We start from the raw sequence: 17,910 nt of genomic DNA on the forward strand, positions 1-17,910 counted from the left end.
TTTTGTTTTCTTTCATTATACTGTAAAGACTACTTGAAGTGCGTACATTAGTGTATGACAAAGTTCCTGTTAACATGATCATAAACATCAATTTCTCAGAAAATTCCCACTCAGTGCTAACAGTTAACGGATGAATTAAATCAGGCATCATTAACCACAAACCAAAGTCAATCACCTGCACGCTTCCATAAGCTGCATATCCACCAGTATTCTGCAGACATGGAAAAAACGGTGAGACGATAAGAAGTACAAAAGAAAGTTAAACTGATTTTGAGAAGTTCCTGATTTTCCAGTTCTCAATTTCCCCTATTATCTTTACTCTTTATAATCTTGGTAAACATTCCAGGAAATTTCTGCTGCAATCTCAGTTTCAAAATGCTTGCTCTAGCTAAACTGTGTAACTGTAAACCTATACAGAAGCAATGGACTCTTACTGAGGTTTTCAAGTACTGAAAGGCCAGGTTTCCCCATTTTGTGTTTTTAACAGTTGTTTCATATCCATCCCCAGTAATAAAATGAACAAAATTACAGTACCACTTTAAAGTACTACATCATTACAAACTGTATATCTTTTTAATAGAAAATAAAAGCACCACAACAAAAATATTGATTACTCCACAGCTTTGATCAGTTTCCACATTTAAACAGTATTATTTAAGCTCTAGAACAATCATAATGACCATTACACAATAAAAAAGATGAGAATTAGCTTTGACATTAACAGGGACATGAGGAAATAGGAAAGTAAGCACTCAACCCAAAGAGACTGCAATAAAGCTCTTGAAATAAAATAAATCTTAGTATTGTTAAGGCACAACAGGAGTCCCAGCAGAGCATCTATTCCATGTACACTACAGCACGAGGCTGCAGTTTCTGTTCTTTGAGCTCTCCAGTCGCAGGGTATTTCCACCGCTCGACTGCTGCCATTGTACCACTTACCTGAGTGGTTTTCAGCTTCCAAGCACAAGCAACATAAAACCCCGTAGTCCATGACCATTACTGTCCATAACTGTCCAGAGACTCATGAACTACCTCTTCTCAGGGAGAACACTGGGGATCAAAGCATTACCCTTAAAGACAAAGACCTTCCTATGGATGGATTAGTGCTCAGCTCGTTACCCACCACCAGTTGCTGAGATATTATAGTGGCTATATGTACAGCACAGGTCAAACTCTTCAGATTTTTGTTATAATTATAATAAGCAATTATTTCCTTACTATCCCTAAAAAATTAATGTCTAGGAACTCTGGTACATGGAACACAATGGATATAGCACTAGACCCAGCTAGTACAGAACAACTTCTTTCACATTTATACTCTATTATAAATGAACGTGGCTATTGAACAATGCCATAACTGATCTACTTGTAAGCTGTGCTATTCATGAGCATTATTGAAGATATTACTTAAAAAATTGTTCAGCACAAGCATTTATTTACTGGACCTTGTATTGCAGGGTAGTTCCTTAGTAAAAAGCAGTATTTGTTCTACAGCATCTCTAAACTGGAGAACAGGAAGCCAACATGGCAACGTACAAACTACTGAAATTTGTATTTCGGGGCTATGACGCCGTTCTCCAGCTTGCTGGCAGCAACCTAGCAATGGACTTCCGGATAAGAAAAGTTAACGTTTCCACAATCAATGTAAAGACTGATTTGTGCTAGCATTACACTCCTTTGTAGGTCTCCTTGCTGATGCTTCAACTACATCCCAGCACATGGTGTGTGTTTTTGCACACACACAGGGCTGGGGTGAAGGTAAGAGGAATGAGCCCTGGAAGCACATTCTTCTAGCTCCTGCACATGGATACCTGATTTGTCTTATTTATGGGTACGTTTTACAAAAGACAGAAGTAGCAACAAAATCATTCCAAGTCCTCTATTAAGCAAAACACTTCCAAAAATGCTCAACTAACACAACAAACTGGAAAACTCAAATTAACAGAAAGACCTCAAGTACAATAGCTTAAAAGCAACTGATAGCATTAGCAGAGTTCTGCATATTGCTGGAACCTTTTATCTGCAGAGCATGGAGCTTGCTAGCACAGCACAACAGAGAAATGAAATTCAACTTATTATTCTATAACACAAATTTCACCATGGCTTTACTACAGAAAATTTTCACACACAACTGAGGGGAAAAAAAAAGATCAACATATTGCATCAATTCAACCTGTACAAGTTTGTATTTATGAAGAGAAGCAAATTTGCCATAACGTGATCACTTGTGTTCTGCTTCATAAAGGACATGTGCAGATGGCTACAGTTTTGTTTTCTCCCTTACATCTTGCTTGTTCCTCTACTGCCCATTCGTGCGGGTTGTTATAGCTGTTACTGTTGTTCCTTCACCACAGGCAACCCAGTCACATCCTTCAGCAATTATCAAGGACATACACAGGAGTAAGGACATAAAAATATATTATGCCATTTCTTTTGCTTCATCAAAATTAATTGTAGAAGAGTGGAAAGATGAGCACTGCACTAAGACAATTGCTCCCAAAACATTACAAAAGGAAATTAAGACATTAAATTTTACACCATAATCAAAAGTTACATTTGAAGAAGAGAAAAAGTGAGTATTCCAAATTAGGAACACAACATGTGAATTCCTAACCAGTTCTATTGTTGCAATTACTTCTAAACTCAAAAATACTATTTTTTTCCCCTTCCTCAAGGCGTAATTTCCCCTAATAGAAGACAAAACTTGTCTAGTATTTTGACTCAAATTGTAACTGCACTTTAGGGTCACTGAGCACATTAACCATGCGTTACTTTTTAAATAACCTATTCACCCTGCATGATTATCTGTAATTTGAACAAAGCGAATTACAGGCGTCAGAAAGCAGCACTGTATAGTGGTGAGAGGAAAGTCAGAACACTTTAACAGACTTCAGAGGTTGCTCCTTAATGAGTTTTTCAGAGAACATCTTCAGCTTTTTCTGACATCTTTCAGTTCCTAAAGGTAAAAAGATTCTGCCCAGTACAGCACTGCAAACAGCTGCCAGTTCAGTTATCGCCTTTATTCCACCTCTGCCAACAAAGTAACCACACATGTAGAAACCTGAGGAATTCGCACAACAGAATGCACAGCTGGACTGCATGCTCGTAAGTGGGGAAACTAAGAAATCCCATCTTGAATTTAATTGGACAGTAAGTCAGATATATTGCCTTTTAACTAGCAATTCAGTTACTTGAAAATGTAACGCTTGTTTCATGCCAATATTATTCTCAGAAAAGGCCAGAAAAACACTAGAGAATGACAAAAATAGTTACATGATTTTTTTTTTTTTAAAGTAATTACTTCATTCTGATTTCAGGTAAAGACCTCCTTGGCTCATGCTAGCAGAAGCTGGCTACAGCCACGTACAACTTCCGTCAGCATCTGACAAAATACTGCTACACATCCAGGACAAGCACAAGTCTTACTGCAACTGAACAGAATCGAGACATTAGCCTCATCTTTGTACACAAGTATTATATATTTTGAAGAATGTTTTTCATTCAACCCGCAAAAATTGTATGTACAGTCTGTAGGTATCAGACGACGGTTTTCTTTTCAGTCCTGTTTGCCTTCCCGCCACTGTCGAGTACCTTCGTTCCACGCTACGTACACAAACAGAGCAAGTACCACATGAACAGTAACTACAGCAACTATGGCAGCATAAAAATAGCTGTCTCTGTTGGACATTCCTAAGGTACCTGAGGAAACAAGAGAAGGAAAGAGTATTAGTTGTCAATGCTGAAATAGAAGATGACAACTTTTTCAAAAGACCAACATTTACATTTATCGCTGTATCAAGAGACTGATCTCAGGAAGATTCATAGGAAGAATGCACCATCTGCAGACCTCGAAAATATTTCCGGAATAAAGCAACACTGCAAAATATTTATAATACCCTGACTTTGAAGTCAACAGCTAAGAGTTCTACAACATCCACTTTTTATTATCCAGCACCAAACAAACCTCAATATCCTTTTTTCACGAGTGTAAATCATTGTGGGGCAGGAAGATAGAGGGACAAAATGATTACATAGCTTATTTGCTGCTATAAGGAATAAGCCTGTATAACAACAATTTAGAGAACTTCTACCTTCCAAATTTAAGCTGTAAAACAACTCACCACTTAAAATATATGACACCTCTCACATGAAACAAGCCTTCAAATACCAGAAGACAAAACATCATTTCTCTTCATCAAGAAGCAACGAAAAGGCAAACACCAAACCGACACCCTCCCAAACACAAATCCGATCCTAGCAATGCTAACAGATCTTGCCATTAACTAAAGTTAAGGCTCAGCTTGCAACACCTGAGGTTAAAAAAAACACAACAAAACATAATACACTAAAAATACACTTGAAATTTATTTAGCAAGCTTTCAGCTTCATCCTTCAGAACTACATATAGCAGTAAACACCAAAGGAGAACCATCCTGGAGGACCTTCCAACTTAGCTATACACTGAAACGGCTCTTAAAAGCAGCTGACTTCAGCGGTTTACATTTAAAGCAGCTATGTTTTGGAATGCAAACAAGTTCAGTAAGTAGCATTAAACTATCTTGAAAAAACAATTAGTTTACAACAGCTACAGGAAACATATCCCTGACAATTCTGGTACAGCTCTGAAGAAGTGGGGTGTTAGATACCCTTTAGGTAAAGGGAATGCTGTACCCATTTATGACAAAACCACTGCTGAACAAACAGTAAATATTAAATTGCAGACCACAACGCAAGGAAAGATGCATCAAATATTTATATGACTTTCTAGTTTAAGTTAGACATTACAGGATTTTTCGTTTAAGGAAATAAATGTTCCAAACAAGGAGAACTTTTCCTATTTCCGTAATAGTAATGCTAATTGGCAGAAACAAAATTACCTTCAAATATATAAGCCTTTGATGAAAAATACAGCCCAACAGGTAATGTGATCATTAGAGCTGTGAAGAACAGAAGTGTTCTTAAAGTTGATGTTAATGAACCCTCATTTCTGAAATAAATAAGAAAAGTTACACATAGAAGGAAGTCAGAGTATACATGCCTGACACAGGACAAGAACCAGAGAAGTAAGCCATTTACTTTGCAGGAATTAAGTGCACGTGGAAGTGGTGAAGACTGAGTATGCATTTACTGCCTGCAACAGAAAGCCACAGCACTGAGACTCTGCAGTGACTCTGCCCATTAAAGTTCACTAACAAGGCAGGTAACAGTATTTAGACTTCTCTCCATTACTGTTTTGCAAACACTAACAACATACCAATTTCATATTAATGCTATTAAATATCTAACATTAGATAATGTTATGTATGTTGTGCATATGCGTATTTTACACCAGAACTCCCAAAGTTCCCTATTTCCTTTGGAAAAAACTAACTACAAGTCTATGAAAATGACAAACACTGCAGACTCAGACAGATAGGGAAGTACGTGGAATGACTTGTAAGAGCTTACTATTGGAAATTAAGTTCCTTTTTATTATGCATCATCCCTCTATATTTAAAATAGTTTTCCACTTTTCACTAAGAAAATTGGAGCAACCACAGCATTAGAGTATCAACCTAGTACACAAAAGCCTCAGTAACTTTTTTTTTTTTTTGCCTTCCCAGACCTAAACTTCGACTAGGTGATCTTGGAGGTCTCTCCCAACCTAGATGAGTCTGTGATTCTGTGACTTTGACCAAGAGAATCATACTGACGGAGTGTGTAGCTGGTAAGGTCTCCCTGGAATTTGTCTGCTAGAACAGGTTCAGTATTTACAAAACAACGGGTACAGCTTGTTTTGGTGTGCTCCTACCACTTCTCAACCGCTCTGCTGGCTTTATTACTTTATGTGGCAGTAAACATGTAAGCCAACCAATATCCTTCTGACTTCCAAGGACTAACAGGCTCAATGGCAAAGTCACAAAGGCCTTCAAAGTCCTTAAGACTGAGGCACAAATATCCACCAAAGCCAATTCAAGTCAGGGATGCACAATTCTTAAAACTCCCAGATGTCTACAGGGATTTCAAAGGCTTTATCTAGAGATATTTGCACCATGATATACTGCATAAAATCACGTTCCATCCTTGACATTTCTTTGGAAAAGTGAAAGCAAAAGACAAACAAAACCTCATTCTCTGAGGGTCACAAAAAGACAGCGACATGTGGCCACAGACAGCTTTTACATCAAAGCCAGCAGCACTTTTTACCAGTTAGGCCCCACTGTCCTGACACACCTTTAAGTCGCACATTAAATAGCTTAAAGAAAAGCTGCCCAGAACCTTTCCCTTTACTACAGCTTGCCCTAAGTGCTCTCTGGGTGGGACGCACAACCCCTCTGAACCTTCCCTATCCTTCAGGCACAGAAACGAGAGCCCGCTCCCTGTTCAGACACCTCCCCAGCACCTCCCCGCACGGACACCACACGCCGACCCCCACCTAACCACCCACAGCCCCAGCGCTGACGAGCACGATTCCCCCTCCTGCAGGCTTCCAGCGCTCCCCCAGCCCACCTACCGCCCCGGCCCAGCACGGCGCCCCTCCTTAGCGCCTCGGAGCCTGCCCGGGGCCACGGCAAACCCGGGACACCCCCAGGGTCCCCCCCAGGCCCAGGCCCAGGCCCCCCCCCGGCGGCCTGGCAGCACCGGCCCCAGCCCCCCCCCCCCCCACCCCGGCGCCTCACTGCGAGCCGCCCCCAGCCCCCTCCCCGACCCCCGCACCTCAGCTCGGGCGCGGGCAGGCCGCCGAGCGCCGCCCTGTCGGAGCGCTCCATCGCCGCCCCTCAGCGCCGCCGCCGCTTCCCGTCACCTGACCGCGGGGCGGGCGCATGCGCGGGGCCGCCCGTATGGGAACCGCGGGCGCCTCTGCGCAGCCGCAGCGCGGGCTGGGCGGGGCCGGGGAGGGGGCAGTCGCTGAGGGGAGGCAGCGGGCGCCCCTCAGGGGTTGGGGCTGTGTTGGGGTGGGGGCGCCCGGAGCCCTTCACGAGGGTCTCGTTGCGCTCTCTCAGCCCCCAGAGGGGAACTCATCGCCTCCACGCACACGAGGGCTGGTTATGGTTCCTCCCGCAGCCAGAGGGGACAGTGTTGTGCGGGCATGGCCGTGGGTGCTCAGTGAATAAGCACACAGGGCTGCGAGTCGCCGTGCACGGCTCCTGGGAGCCATTTGGTTCAACGCTGCCGCTTAATTGAACCCCACACGCCGCAGCAATAAGACATTTGTCCCTTTTATGGCAAATCCACGTTGCTGTCTCGCTGCTCGGCCAAGCCAGCTGCAGATGCTCTGAGTCACAAACTCCACACATGACTTTCCCCGTGTTTCCCTGCAGGCACCCAGCGCTGCTCCTTGTCCCGGTGCCACACAGCTCGGGACCTGGCACAGCGGCCTCGTCCTTCCCTCGTGGGCAGCTGTCCTCCTTCAAACAGCAAGATCCAGCCCCGAGCCCCTCCACACCTCATACTGCTCAGGAATACCTGATCAAACCCCAGCCAGCCGCTCGCCAAGTCCAACCAAACGCGCAAGCAGGTTTTGTGTATTTATAGATTACCAAATGATTACAAATAATTTGGCAAAAACAGCGGTGCATAGTTAAGATATAAATCAGACGACTGAAAAGGATGAAAGGAGGTGCCACAGACACTTAATGGGTAGATACGTGATGTTCTTTCCACTTCTGCTTTGGCTTTCCTGTTTGCTTCCCCAGCAGGAATAGCAGTGACATAAGGCAGCTTAGTAACAAAACAAGGAAACAAAAGTGGAATGGTCTCACATAAACCTACCATAGAGATGCATATCAAACGTGAAAAGGCAGCAAATCACTCAAGGCCTAAAGTCATACTTTTTAATATAAAATTACTTCGCATCTCATCCCATTCTTTCATCAACTAAACTAATAACAATTTCGCTGAATAATTTTCTGCGTGTTCAACTACTGTTCATGAGCACATAAGGGAAACACAAAATTATTATACATGTTTTACAACTGTGAAAAAATAGCTTTTTGTTTGCATTTTTGTTTCAGTTCTTTTAAAAGATCTGGATTTATTTTAAGATCTGGAAAAGGACTACCTGCTGGTGAAGGGATTCCCATTTGTCCAGGAAGTGGCAACTGCAGTGAGGAAGCGTGCTAGCCTGCTGGCCCTGGCCACATACCCCCAAAACAGAGAAGCGAGCCTGTGCAGACAGGGTGCTCAGCAGTGCAGGAGCACTGAGGGTGCTGCTGATCTGGGGGCTTCATCTCAGAAGGTGCAGAGCAGCTGGGAAGTGCCTGCCGGAGCAATACCATCTAGTGGCAGATGGAGAAAGGGAGTCCCACAGCACGTGCAGAGCTGGAGAGCAGAAAACCTACAAGATAGCACTTAAAAACAGAACCACCTGCTTGTGAAAACGTGTAATTTTCAAGGTTTTTTCTTTTCCTCAGTAATTCCTCAAAATGAAAGATACAAAATAGATGATCAGAACAGCAGCTGGAGCAGGGAAGGGACCACAGTAGGGCCAGAACAGACACAGGTTACAAGAGCTGATCCTGCAGAAGTGCTGAGGGACCCCCTGGGTCCAGCTTTTGAAATGAGATTTGCTAGTAGCGAGCAAGCAGTGCCATGCAAAGCCAGCCTTGAGGCTGTTAACCACACACTTAGACTCAGCCAATGTTTTAACATGGTTAGTACTTAGCCCCGGAGGTGCTGGTGTAGAAGAAAGAGCAGGTGTGAGATTTTTTTTTTTTTTTTCAGGCCATGGTTTGCTGTGGTCAGAGGAAGATACATAATGCTTGTGACCAGATTCACAGTGCGGAGGGACAATTCCTACACAGAGAGCTGGAACTTGTAGGAAGCGATAAGATCTTTTATTATACCATCTGATAGAGTTGAGGAAAGAAATAGACAATTCTAGGGGCTCTCAATCTTTTTCTGCATCATAAGGACTTCTGTGCAGGAAGGCTGTCCGTTTTTTCCAATGATGCCAGTTGATCTAATTGAAGATATTACCTCTTCCTACCAAACCTTTCATCTTTCATTTTCTTTAAGTCATCATGGCTCCAGCAATACTGCAAAAAACTCTCTATTATCTGTTTTGGGAACCTCTGTGCCCCAGGAAGAAACAGATGCATTTCAGAAAATGTAAAATATAAGAATTGGCTAACTCTTCATAATACTCCTGCCCCAAAGCCCAACTTTTCAAAACAAAGCACAGAATGTGTTGCAGACTTAGCCACCAGCTTCTGTGCAATTAGAACTAGAGTAATGCTGGTGCTTTGGGTTAGCAAAGAAACGATTTATATGGGCTTTATAGGGGTATAGTCCCTCTTAAAATCCTGTTGCCTATTCCCAGGATAAGTTACAGCAAAGAGCTATGACGCCCTTATTAGCAAATGGAGCTTAGAAGTCTCCCAGTCTAATTTCCACCTCCCGCTATAATTGCTGTCATTTTGCAAAGAAAACATAGGACTACTGATGGAAGTAGCAGCTTTCCACATGCGTTGTGAAATACTCGAGGCACCTGCATTAAAAGAGTGGGAAAGGCTCCATTCCCACAGCTGATATAAATCAACCAGTATTTACCCATTGCAAGTGAGACTCTAGACACTGAAATTGAGTGAAAGAGGGAGAAATCCCCTTTGTCTGTAGCAGCAAATATAATCAGTCTTATATGTTACATGCTTACCCCAGGAATTAAGCAGGTACGTGACGTTGTTTAGTGGTGTCCAGAGAAGGTTGACTATGCAGCTGATGTTGTGGAATTGTCTGGCAGGTTTGAGGAGTACTTTTATTTAAAAAAAAATAAGGAAAAAAAGATGCACACAAACCACAGCTGCTTCCCTCTACTATTGGGCTTATAGCTGGCTCTGGGAAAAACTGAAGAGTTTTTTTTGTGGAAACGGAGAACCACAGAGGTGACATTTCTATTGTAAAGAATTTAAAAAATAAAAAATAAAAAAGAGCCAAGCAGCCCAATCCAGTGTGCCAGACAGCATGGGAAAGTCCTTAGAATTTGACATTTCTCAGGGAGCTGCAGAGGGAAAGGTTTGTCCCTTGGGCAGGCTGCTGTGATACCTGGCACCGAGTTCAACTGCAAAGCCTTGCAGGGCTGGGTTGCCCCACAGCATCAGTACATCCAGGGTTTACCTCTGAGCTCAAGGCCAGGTAAAAATCTGTTCATTGACTGTAACTTGATCACGTGAGCACACAAAAAAAGTCACAACTACTTTCACAGTAGATTATTCGATAAAAATTGACAGTATTGTTTAGCTGAGACCGACCACAAGCCTCTTTACCTTTGCCAAAAGGATTTTATCATGAAGGGGAGATTATTTTTCTAGGCAATCCATATGATTTCAAAGTAAAAAATCTGCAGCCAAGACAGTACAACTGGGCTGCTCCAAGTGCCTGGAAAAAGCAGGAAAAATTTCAGACTTTTCTATCTTTATATCCCAACCACAGAGGCATGGAAGCAATAGCCGTGCCATCTGTGTTTACCCTGTGTTAGGTGTTTATCTCCACTGTTTGAGATTCTCTGGGGGATTTCCCTGCCCCTCTACCAGAGAACCAATTAGTGCTGAGGCACAGGCACGAGCTCTCCCCGCAGTCACCCGCACGGTGTCTTTGCCAGCTGGCCCCGGAGTGGCTTTGGGCTGCTGCAGCCAGCGCTCTGCAGGCACCCAGCAGGCACAGCCGGGCAGCTCCAGCTCCCAGCAGGCAGCCCAGAACAGCCTGCTGCTTCTTGCAGTGTTCGTAGGCATCACTGGAAGCAAGATGTTGGCTTGAACAAATACAGCCAGGCAATTCCTTATACCAGCAGAGTAGGTTCCAGGGTTGGCACAGCCGCTGCTAGGCAGGGCAGGATGTGGCCAGGGCCAGAAGGAGCAGCAGGGAAGAGGGATCCATCAGTATAAATAGCAGTGGGTTGTGTAACAAACATTAAATGGGGTCCCCCACTCCACAAATGTAAACAAACTGGAAAAAGCAGCTGTTTCCTGGCCAGTTCTAGAGATGGTTTATAGAGTATGGAAATGTGTGTAGGGTTTATAGCTTGAGTAATGTCTACTCATAAAGAGGATGTTGTTTTATGCAATGGGAACCGTAAGAATTTATGCTTATTAGCGCTGCCCATACCATGTTGCTCTGGGATGACAGCCCTTTTCCTTCAAAAGACTTCCTCCGTGGCAGGATTACAGCCACGTCTTGCTTACAGGTGAGCCCAGAAACAGCAGGAAGAGTCCAGATCTCCAGTGAATCCTTCAGAAGCGTGAACCATTCCCCTTCAGCTTTGAGACTGATATTATTAGCAGAAAATAAGAGGGAAAAGGTCTTGTGTAGTGGGGCTGGATTATAGCCATACCCACATGGCTTTCCTTCTGTCACAGAGTGATTTCCGCTGTCAGACAGTTGGGTTGGCCAAGCTGTTACGTTACAGCCTCTTCACCCGTTGCATGCAGTCAGACGACAACAGGGTGATGCTGTTAGCTTTCTGTCCCGATACCACTGCTGATGTGGGAAGATCCACGGCTCCCCACCTGCTTCAGAGCTCGCTCTAGGGATCTAGCCCCATTATTTCAGCAAAGAACTGGAACGCGTTTTACCGTCATCTTGTGGAGTCAGAAACAACTAAAAAATCCCCAAATACTTGAAAAGGTTACCTGATCAGCCTGATGGCTCTAAGAGTGAAATAATGAACCAAAAATTACATCTCAGTGCTGTGATTGTAGTCCATCAGGAATGGCTGAGAAGGGGAGTGAAAGTATAATTGTTACCATTATTCATATGCACAAATGAACAGTGGTTGGAAAGTCTTCCCCTCCCCAGGTCTCTGCTCTTTGCAGACCTGTAATAATAATACAATCACATCAGCTACTTTTAACGTGAAGCCCTTGAAAGGACAGTATAGCTGTAAAAGTACTTCCAAAGCCTACTGAGTTACATGAATGCAAATTGTCTGTTCTGAATATAAACCAATTTATGAAATACAGTCTTCATTTTGATTAGGAAAAGCTCTCAAAGTCCAAAATTCCTTCCAAATGAGTTAGAAATCAGAAGTTTCTGACTCCAACCAGCTTGCAGCAGACCTCTTACTATCTTTTTATAAACACCTTGGGAATTCTTTGTCCAAGCATCGTGAGTCTGTGAGACTAGAGATCTTTGAACAGGTCGTAATGGAGCAACATAATTCAGCTAAATACTTCTTTGGCTTCAGGTGAACCATAAGACTTTTAAGCTAAACAGAAAGGCTGCGTTTAGAAAGACGGATAGATACAGACAAGCACATGCACATGTAAGAAAGACAGTGTTCGGGAGTAAATAATCTATCACAACAATTAGTGATACTGCTATATGAATGCACCGTGTGGGAGGATTTAAAAATCTGTCATTTCTTTGCTGAAACAGTCTTAAAAGTGGAGAATCTCTGATGAGCTTCACAACATCAATTACAGGAAAATTGCTTTTCCTTCTCCCTGCTCCCGAAAATCTCGATTTTATTTTCATTGGAACTGACAAAGCAAACAGTCCTTGTTCATCCTGTGTCCTGGAAAACACCGCAGAGATCCAGTATGCTGGGCCAAACCCACTGCAGAATTTATACAATTTTATAAAATTACCAGCTTTTCCCCTATCCTGTTACATGCTAGGCCATCCATCAGTATGACATTGATATTATTTGCATTCTCCAATAAAACGATTGGTAATATTCTTATAGCAATACAGGATGCCAACAGCTTAGGATATAAGCCAGACTTCTTCAACTCAATTAAGAGAGTAGCTAAATTTTAACTGAGACTGTAGTTTCAATCTGCCCTTTGCGTGTGGCATCTTAATTAGCTAATAAAATTCTCCAAGGTCAGCTACACTGACAGGAGTTATTTGTTCTGATCCAGTACTCACCCAAAAGATATTTGGGTCCGGCTACAGCCTCAGTTTGGCTTCCAGGTGAATGAATACTACTCAAAGGAGGCTACAACGGTCTGTATTTAACTTCCTGAGTAGTGCAGCTCATAGTTTTTCCACCAGTGAGGATGGAGAGGTGCAAGTCGGGCCTCTTTGCCCAGCTTTCTTGCTGGGCGCAAGGAGGAGCAACTCACCAGGCAGATGCTGCAGAGTGAATCAACAGCTTGTCCTCAGTTGCTTCCCAGGGCTCTCCAGCTAAACGTTTTGCTTTAACCAGAGCACAGACAACCACTTTGTTCCTGGGAAAAGGCAAACATAGCACATGTCACTCAGCAGTAGCCACTGTACAACTGTACAGTCACGTATCTGCAGGGAAGGTTTCATTCTATGCTTGTAGTAACTTATAATGTGCTCTTGTTTCAAATGATGGCAAATCTGTGACTGCACGGTGTAGAGGACAAGTATACATCTGTTTGGTTTTTAACCACAGGAAGGATGTGGACCGTGAAAAGATGGGGATTTGGAGATCTTCCCATCTGGAGATAGATAAATCTGTGAGAGCCAAGTTAGGGCTGGTGAGCCAGAGAGATGGGAGGAAGTCACCAGCTTCCCTGTGCACTGGGTCCAGCGATGCTCTCCCAGGATGTGTGGAAGCCCTGTCCATGGCTCCTCTGAGACCTCACCAGAGAAGCGAGTCACAGCCTTTAACTCTCACATGGGAACACAACTGAAGCTCTCAGAGGAGTTCAGAATGTATAGGCTTCAGATCTTGAGCGTAAACTAACAGGATAAAAGCTGCCGAGCCTGCTATTGGAGACCCCTTGGCAGCCACAGGGACGGGCAGGGATCCTTGGAGCAGCTCTCTAGCAGGCAGCGAGGGAAAACACTCCACAGACCCTGGCTGGAAGGGATGTGGTTGTAGGGTGACATTGAAAGGGGAGAGGCAGCCTGCCTGTTGCAGAGGCTGGTATTTCTCAGCCTTTCCCTCCAACACGAGGACCCCTCCTTCTGAGTGAAGATTTCTCATCACCTCCAGTCTTTTCAGTATCCACATGCAGGCAAAGGCATCAGTGCTGCCTCTGTAATTGGCTTGCGTGTAGGGACCTGCATGTTTTGAGAAGGTGATGAAGATCAGGAAGCCTCAGAGGACCTTGAGATGCAGAAGTCTGGGCAAGATTTTCTTTGCTTTCCACTATCATAACTTTTTCCATTACCTCACACCTCTGCTCCATGAGTTCCCTCCCCACACAGGCACACACTCCTGTTATCCCCATGAAAATGAGAAAACATCCCTTTCCCTCCACCAAGCATTTCACCAGGACAGCAAAAGATCACTAACCCTTCTCCCTGATCTGCAGCTGAACCGACTTCTTAAGTAGTGGAAGTGGCCCAGAAGTAGTTATCCACTTGCTGCTGTGTGAAATATAGTTTTATCAACCCCTCTCAGTAAAAACTGCATGCACTAAGTTAGGCATTAAACAGGTTAGAAAATGTAAAATACAAAAAACTTCCCAAAAGAACCACATCTGTGCTTGGAGGCTGCAAAGGCAGCAGCAAATGGCACACACGGAGCACACCGTGTACAGGACACGGCGGTCTGAGCATGAGCTCAGCAGTAGCCCAAGGCTAGATGACGGATGCTTCTGTTTCACTGATGCCTGCCTGTGATACGGCAATCATTTTCTAAATAAATACTCCTCACATTTCATTGAATCTTATGCCTCTTTGTTTCAGGGAGGCGTTTCTCTGGCTGTGCTTTCCTTTGCTTGTTACTGGTTCTGATGAGGCTTAGCAGGAATTTGGCCTTTGATGGGCGTTTCGTATAATCTCCTATTGAGACATGGGAAGTGCTGCACCCAGAGGAAAAAAAAAAACCAAACATTTGTATTTTTATTTTTTTGGTCAATCCTCCTTCAGTTGAGAAGGTCCCATTCAAAAATTAATCTGATACACTGAAAAATGGATAGAAGTGTGATGTAACTGCGGTTATCAGGAAACTTGATTAAGGATCAGGGTGTTCCTTTCTCTGCCATGGTGAAACTGTGATCCTTCCCATGAGAGCAGTAACTAGCAAACACGCTGCTGTGTTTGAAAGGAAGAGCTGCAGCCACCAGGAAACAGGAGGAACCTCTGACACCGGTCTGAGGAGACAGAACTAACAGCTTATGGGAGCAAAGCGAGAGAGGGAAAGGTGGAGGGTCACACAGAGAGAAAGAGCTGCCGTTAATGCTGATACATATCTCAGATCTGCTATCTAGCTACAGAACTAAAACTGCTGTTGGACACCCCAGGGACTGAGGCAATTCCTGGATGTAATACTCTCCACTGGGGGGGTTACGCAGCACAGGAACAGGTTGTCCTAAGAGCCATGGTGAAACCTCTGCTCTTGGGGGTTTCAAGGGTCAGTGGCATAAAGCCATGGGCCAGCGCTCGGCTGGGAGCTCCCTTCTGCCAGCATCGCCATGAGCCTGCGAGAGGAGCAGCAAGCGGATTACAGACCGAAGCTGAGACACTGGAAATCCTCAGGGACTGCAAATAAAATCCCATGTTTTCTTATAGAAAACTACAATTTGTGCAAAATAGCAATGGGTGATGGCTCAGAGAAATACAGCCTGATGAGGTGGAGGTTAACTCTGAGCCTTGAATTCCCAGGTTCGGACTCCCACTGCTGTTGACCTGTTTCTGAGCATGTGGGATTAGCAAACACCCTGTCAGTGGCACCTGAGCTGGAGCTGCTTTTTCCCTTATTTGAAGGCAATCGGTGCTTGACCATATCAGCACTCACCAGTCTCTTTAGCAAGCCAGGATCAGAGGGACTGGGCTTGCATTTTGACATCCCAAAGCTTGGGATATTGCAGATATTGCATGCTTTTGGTGCTTGCTTCTTTCATACAGCCAAACATCAGAGGGGATTTCTTTCCCTCGGGCTGGCAGCGATGCCTGCAGCTCCTCCCGGGGCCCCGCTTCTGTCGGCGGACCCGAGCGCGGAGCTGGGGATGCAGCCGCTCCCCGCAGCCCCATCCCCAACACAACGGGTCCTGCCCGGGCTGTCACTGTCCCCAGAGCCCGGCTCAGCCCGGCTCAGCCTCTAGGTGGTGCTGCTCAGCAGGGAATGAACGGCCGGGGGGCACTTACCTGCCTTGCACCGTTTTAAGGCTCATTCTGGAGGCAGGCTGCACGCTTCTTCAAAAAAAATCACTTCTGGCTGTTAAGGGGGAAAAGAAAAAAAGTTAGCTTAATGATGCCATGCCTTATAATCCAGCCTCCACTCTTCATTTCCAGGTACTACAGCTTTACAGCCGGGGCTGCGGGATGCTAACAGAAGGTTGTGCAGGGGTTTAGGGACAGCAGGGGATGTTGGTGCTAATATCCAGTCTAGACTAGTGCAGGTAATTGCCCTCTATCTAAATAATCTGTGGGTTTTGCTGTGATACAATTTTTTATTATTACTTTAACTGTAATGCTGTATTATGGAAATTACAGCCTGAGATCTGAAGAATCTGTCCCACTAGCATTAGCTCTGTTTGACCAGCCAGAGTCTGACCTAAAGGCCATGAAAGCAGAAAAGACTGCTGTTGCCTCGGGTGAATATTGGCAGGTTACTGTGACCACACTGTAGGGGAAATCTGTGTGCAGCAATAGCTGTGTGAGAGTAGCCAGCCGGAAGGTGACAATTTCCCAAGACAGAACGTCTCATCTCCCCAGACACCAGGTCAGGTATGAACACACTTCTCTTTCGATACACAAAAACATAATTACAGTTCCTGGAATTGCTCTGGGAAGAGCGCTGATAGCTCTCCCCTGTGAAGAAAATGCAGCTCACAGGAAGGCCTTTCTCTTTTCTTCTCCCTTTCTCTCACCAAACCATGCCTAGGAACTCCCTCGGATATGTATTTTATCACTCAGCACGTCACTGCAGACCAGCAGGGCTGGATCCACAAGAGGCCGAACATTTGGTGCTTAGCCCACAAAAAATCCCACCCCCATGCACACATAAGATGTTCCTCTTACTTTTCTCACCTTCGGGACTTGACTCAACTGGTATTTTCAAAGCTCGCAGAAGCCAGAGCAGCAACCCATTTATCCTCTTCATTTACTCTGCCCAGCACATCTGCCCTGTTTTAGGGGTTGGGGTCATCATCCCTGACTGGGGAGAAATAGGCTCTGTTTCTGGGACCCAAATTCTAAAGTCTCGACTCAAAATAATTGGGACAAAGAGAGTCAGTCTCTGGGGAGTGAAATCACCTAGGGGAGAGAAAGCTGGGTTTTAGTTCCTCATCTTGCATCCATGTAGTTTAAAACCCATAAACGCCACTGATGATCTATCTGCCAAACAAACACGTTAACAGTGGTGTGCAATGGCAGCTACTCCGGGGACTACAAGAACCAGGGTGTTTCTGCTTGACGTGTGATCAGACCAGAGCAGTGAGATAAACGGACCTTTATGCTTTCCCCCACCGTATTGGCTGTTGTGGATTTTTTCATAATCACAAGTAATCAAGGTGGTGTCATCCCTTGTTCAGCCCATCACGCTCTGAAATACCTTGGCTTGCTCCTCTCAATAGGCAAAGAAATACCGTGTTCTGCTGCTCAGGTTTTAATTTTGCAGCCTCGTACTCCACCACAAGGCCGGGCTGGTTTTATGAATTCTGATGAGGCTGCAGCCTAACGTGGCAGTCTGATAGCAGCAGACTGAAGGGAAGGTGGGAATTTAATAGCCATGGCCTAAGCCCTGAGCTGGTAATGAAGAAGGCTTGTTATTACTCATTTGCATAGCATAAAAATGAGATTCAGATCCAGGCTTAATAAATTCCTCCCCACACGAAATAACACAGTTATAGCCATTTCTATAAAAATGTCAAAGCATTTATGTGAAGAAAGTGTTCCTTCAGAGCATAAAACACAGTCCTAAAACTTAATAAAATAAGTTGTGTTGCTACACAGACTTTTTAAGTGCCACTCCATGACAGGAGGTGTGAGCTTAAGCAGCACACACAGCCAAGGTGTTAGACAGCATGACGACAAGAGCAGCTAAAGATACAGAGCTAGAGCAGAGGACAC

At 44.4% G+C, this 17,910-nt stretch overlaps 1 protein-coding gene across 1 annotated transcript; it reads right to left on the reverse strand.

Moving 5' to 3' along the window:
* Positions 1 to 537: 537 nt before the first annotated feature.
* On the reverse strand, positions 538 to 6,851 carry VMA21 (vacuolar ATPase assembly factor VMA21). The gene is made up of 3 exons (XM_048075520.2): positions 6,697 to 6,851; positions 4,878 to 4,987; positions 538 to 3,699 (listed from the first exon to the last, which is right to left on the reverse strand). The coding sequence occupies exons 1-3, from the start codon at positions 6,747 to 6,749 to the stop codon at positions 3,557 to 3,559; spliced, it is 306 nt and encodes a 101-aa protein (XP_047931477.1). The 5' UTR covers positions 6,750 to 6,851; the 3' UTR covers positions 538 to 3,556.
* Positions 6,852 to 17,910: the final 11,059 nt, after the last annotated feature.

Source organism: Anser cygnoides, chromosome 13 (genome assembly GCF_040182565.1).
Source record: "Anser cygnoides isolate HZ-2024a breed goose chromosome 13, Taihu_goose_T2T_genome, whole genome shotgun sequence".
In the NCBI taxonomy this organism is placed as follows: Eukaryota; Metazoa; Chordata; class Aves; order Anseriformes; family Anatidae; genus Anser; species Anser cygnoides.

Coding starts and splice junctions, on each gene's coding strand:
- VMA21 (XM_048075520.2), bottom strand. CDS start 6,749: ATGGAGCGCTCCGACAGGGCGGCGCTCGGCGGCCTGCCCGCGCCCGAG. Junction 4,988..6,696: donor CTGCCCGCGCCCGAGCTGAG/GTGCGGGGGTCG, acceptor TATTTATTTCAG/AAATGAGGGTTCATTAACAT. Junction 3,700..4,877: donor AAAGGCTTATATATTTGAAG/GTAATTTTGTTT, acceptor TTGTTTCCTCAG/GTACCTTAGGAATGTCCAAC.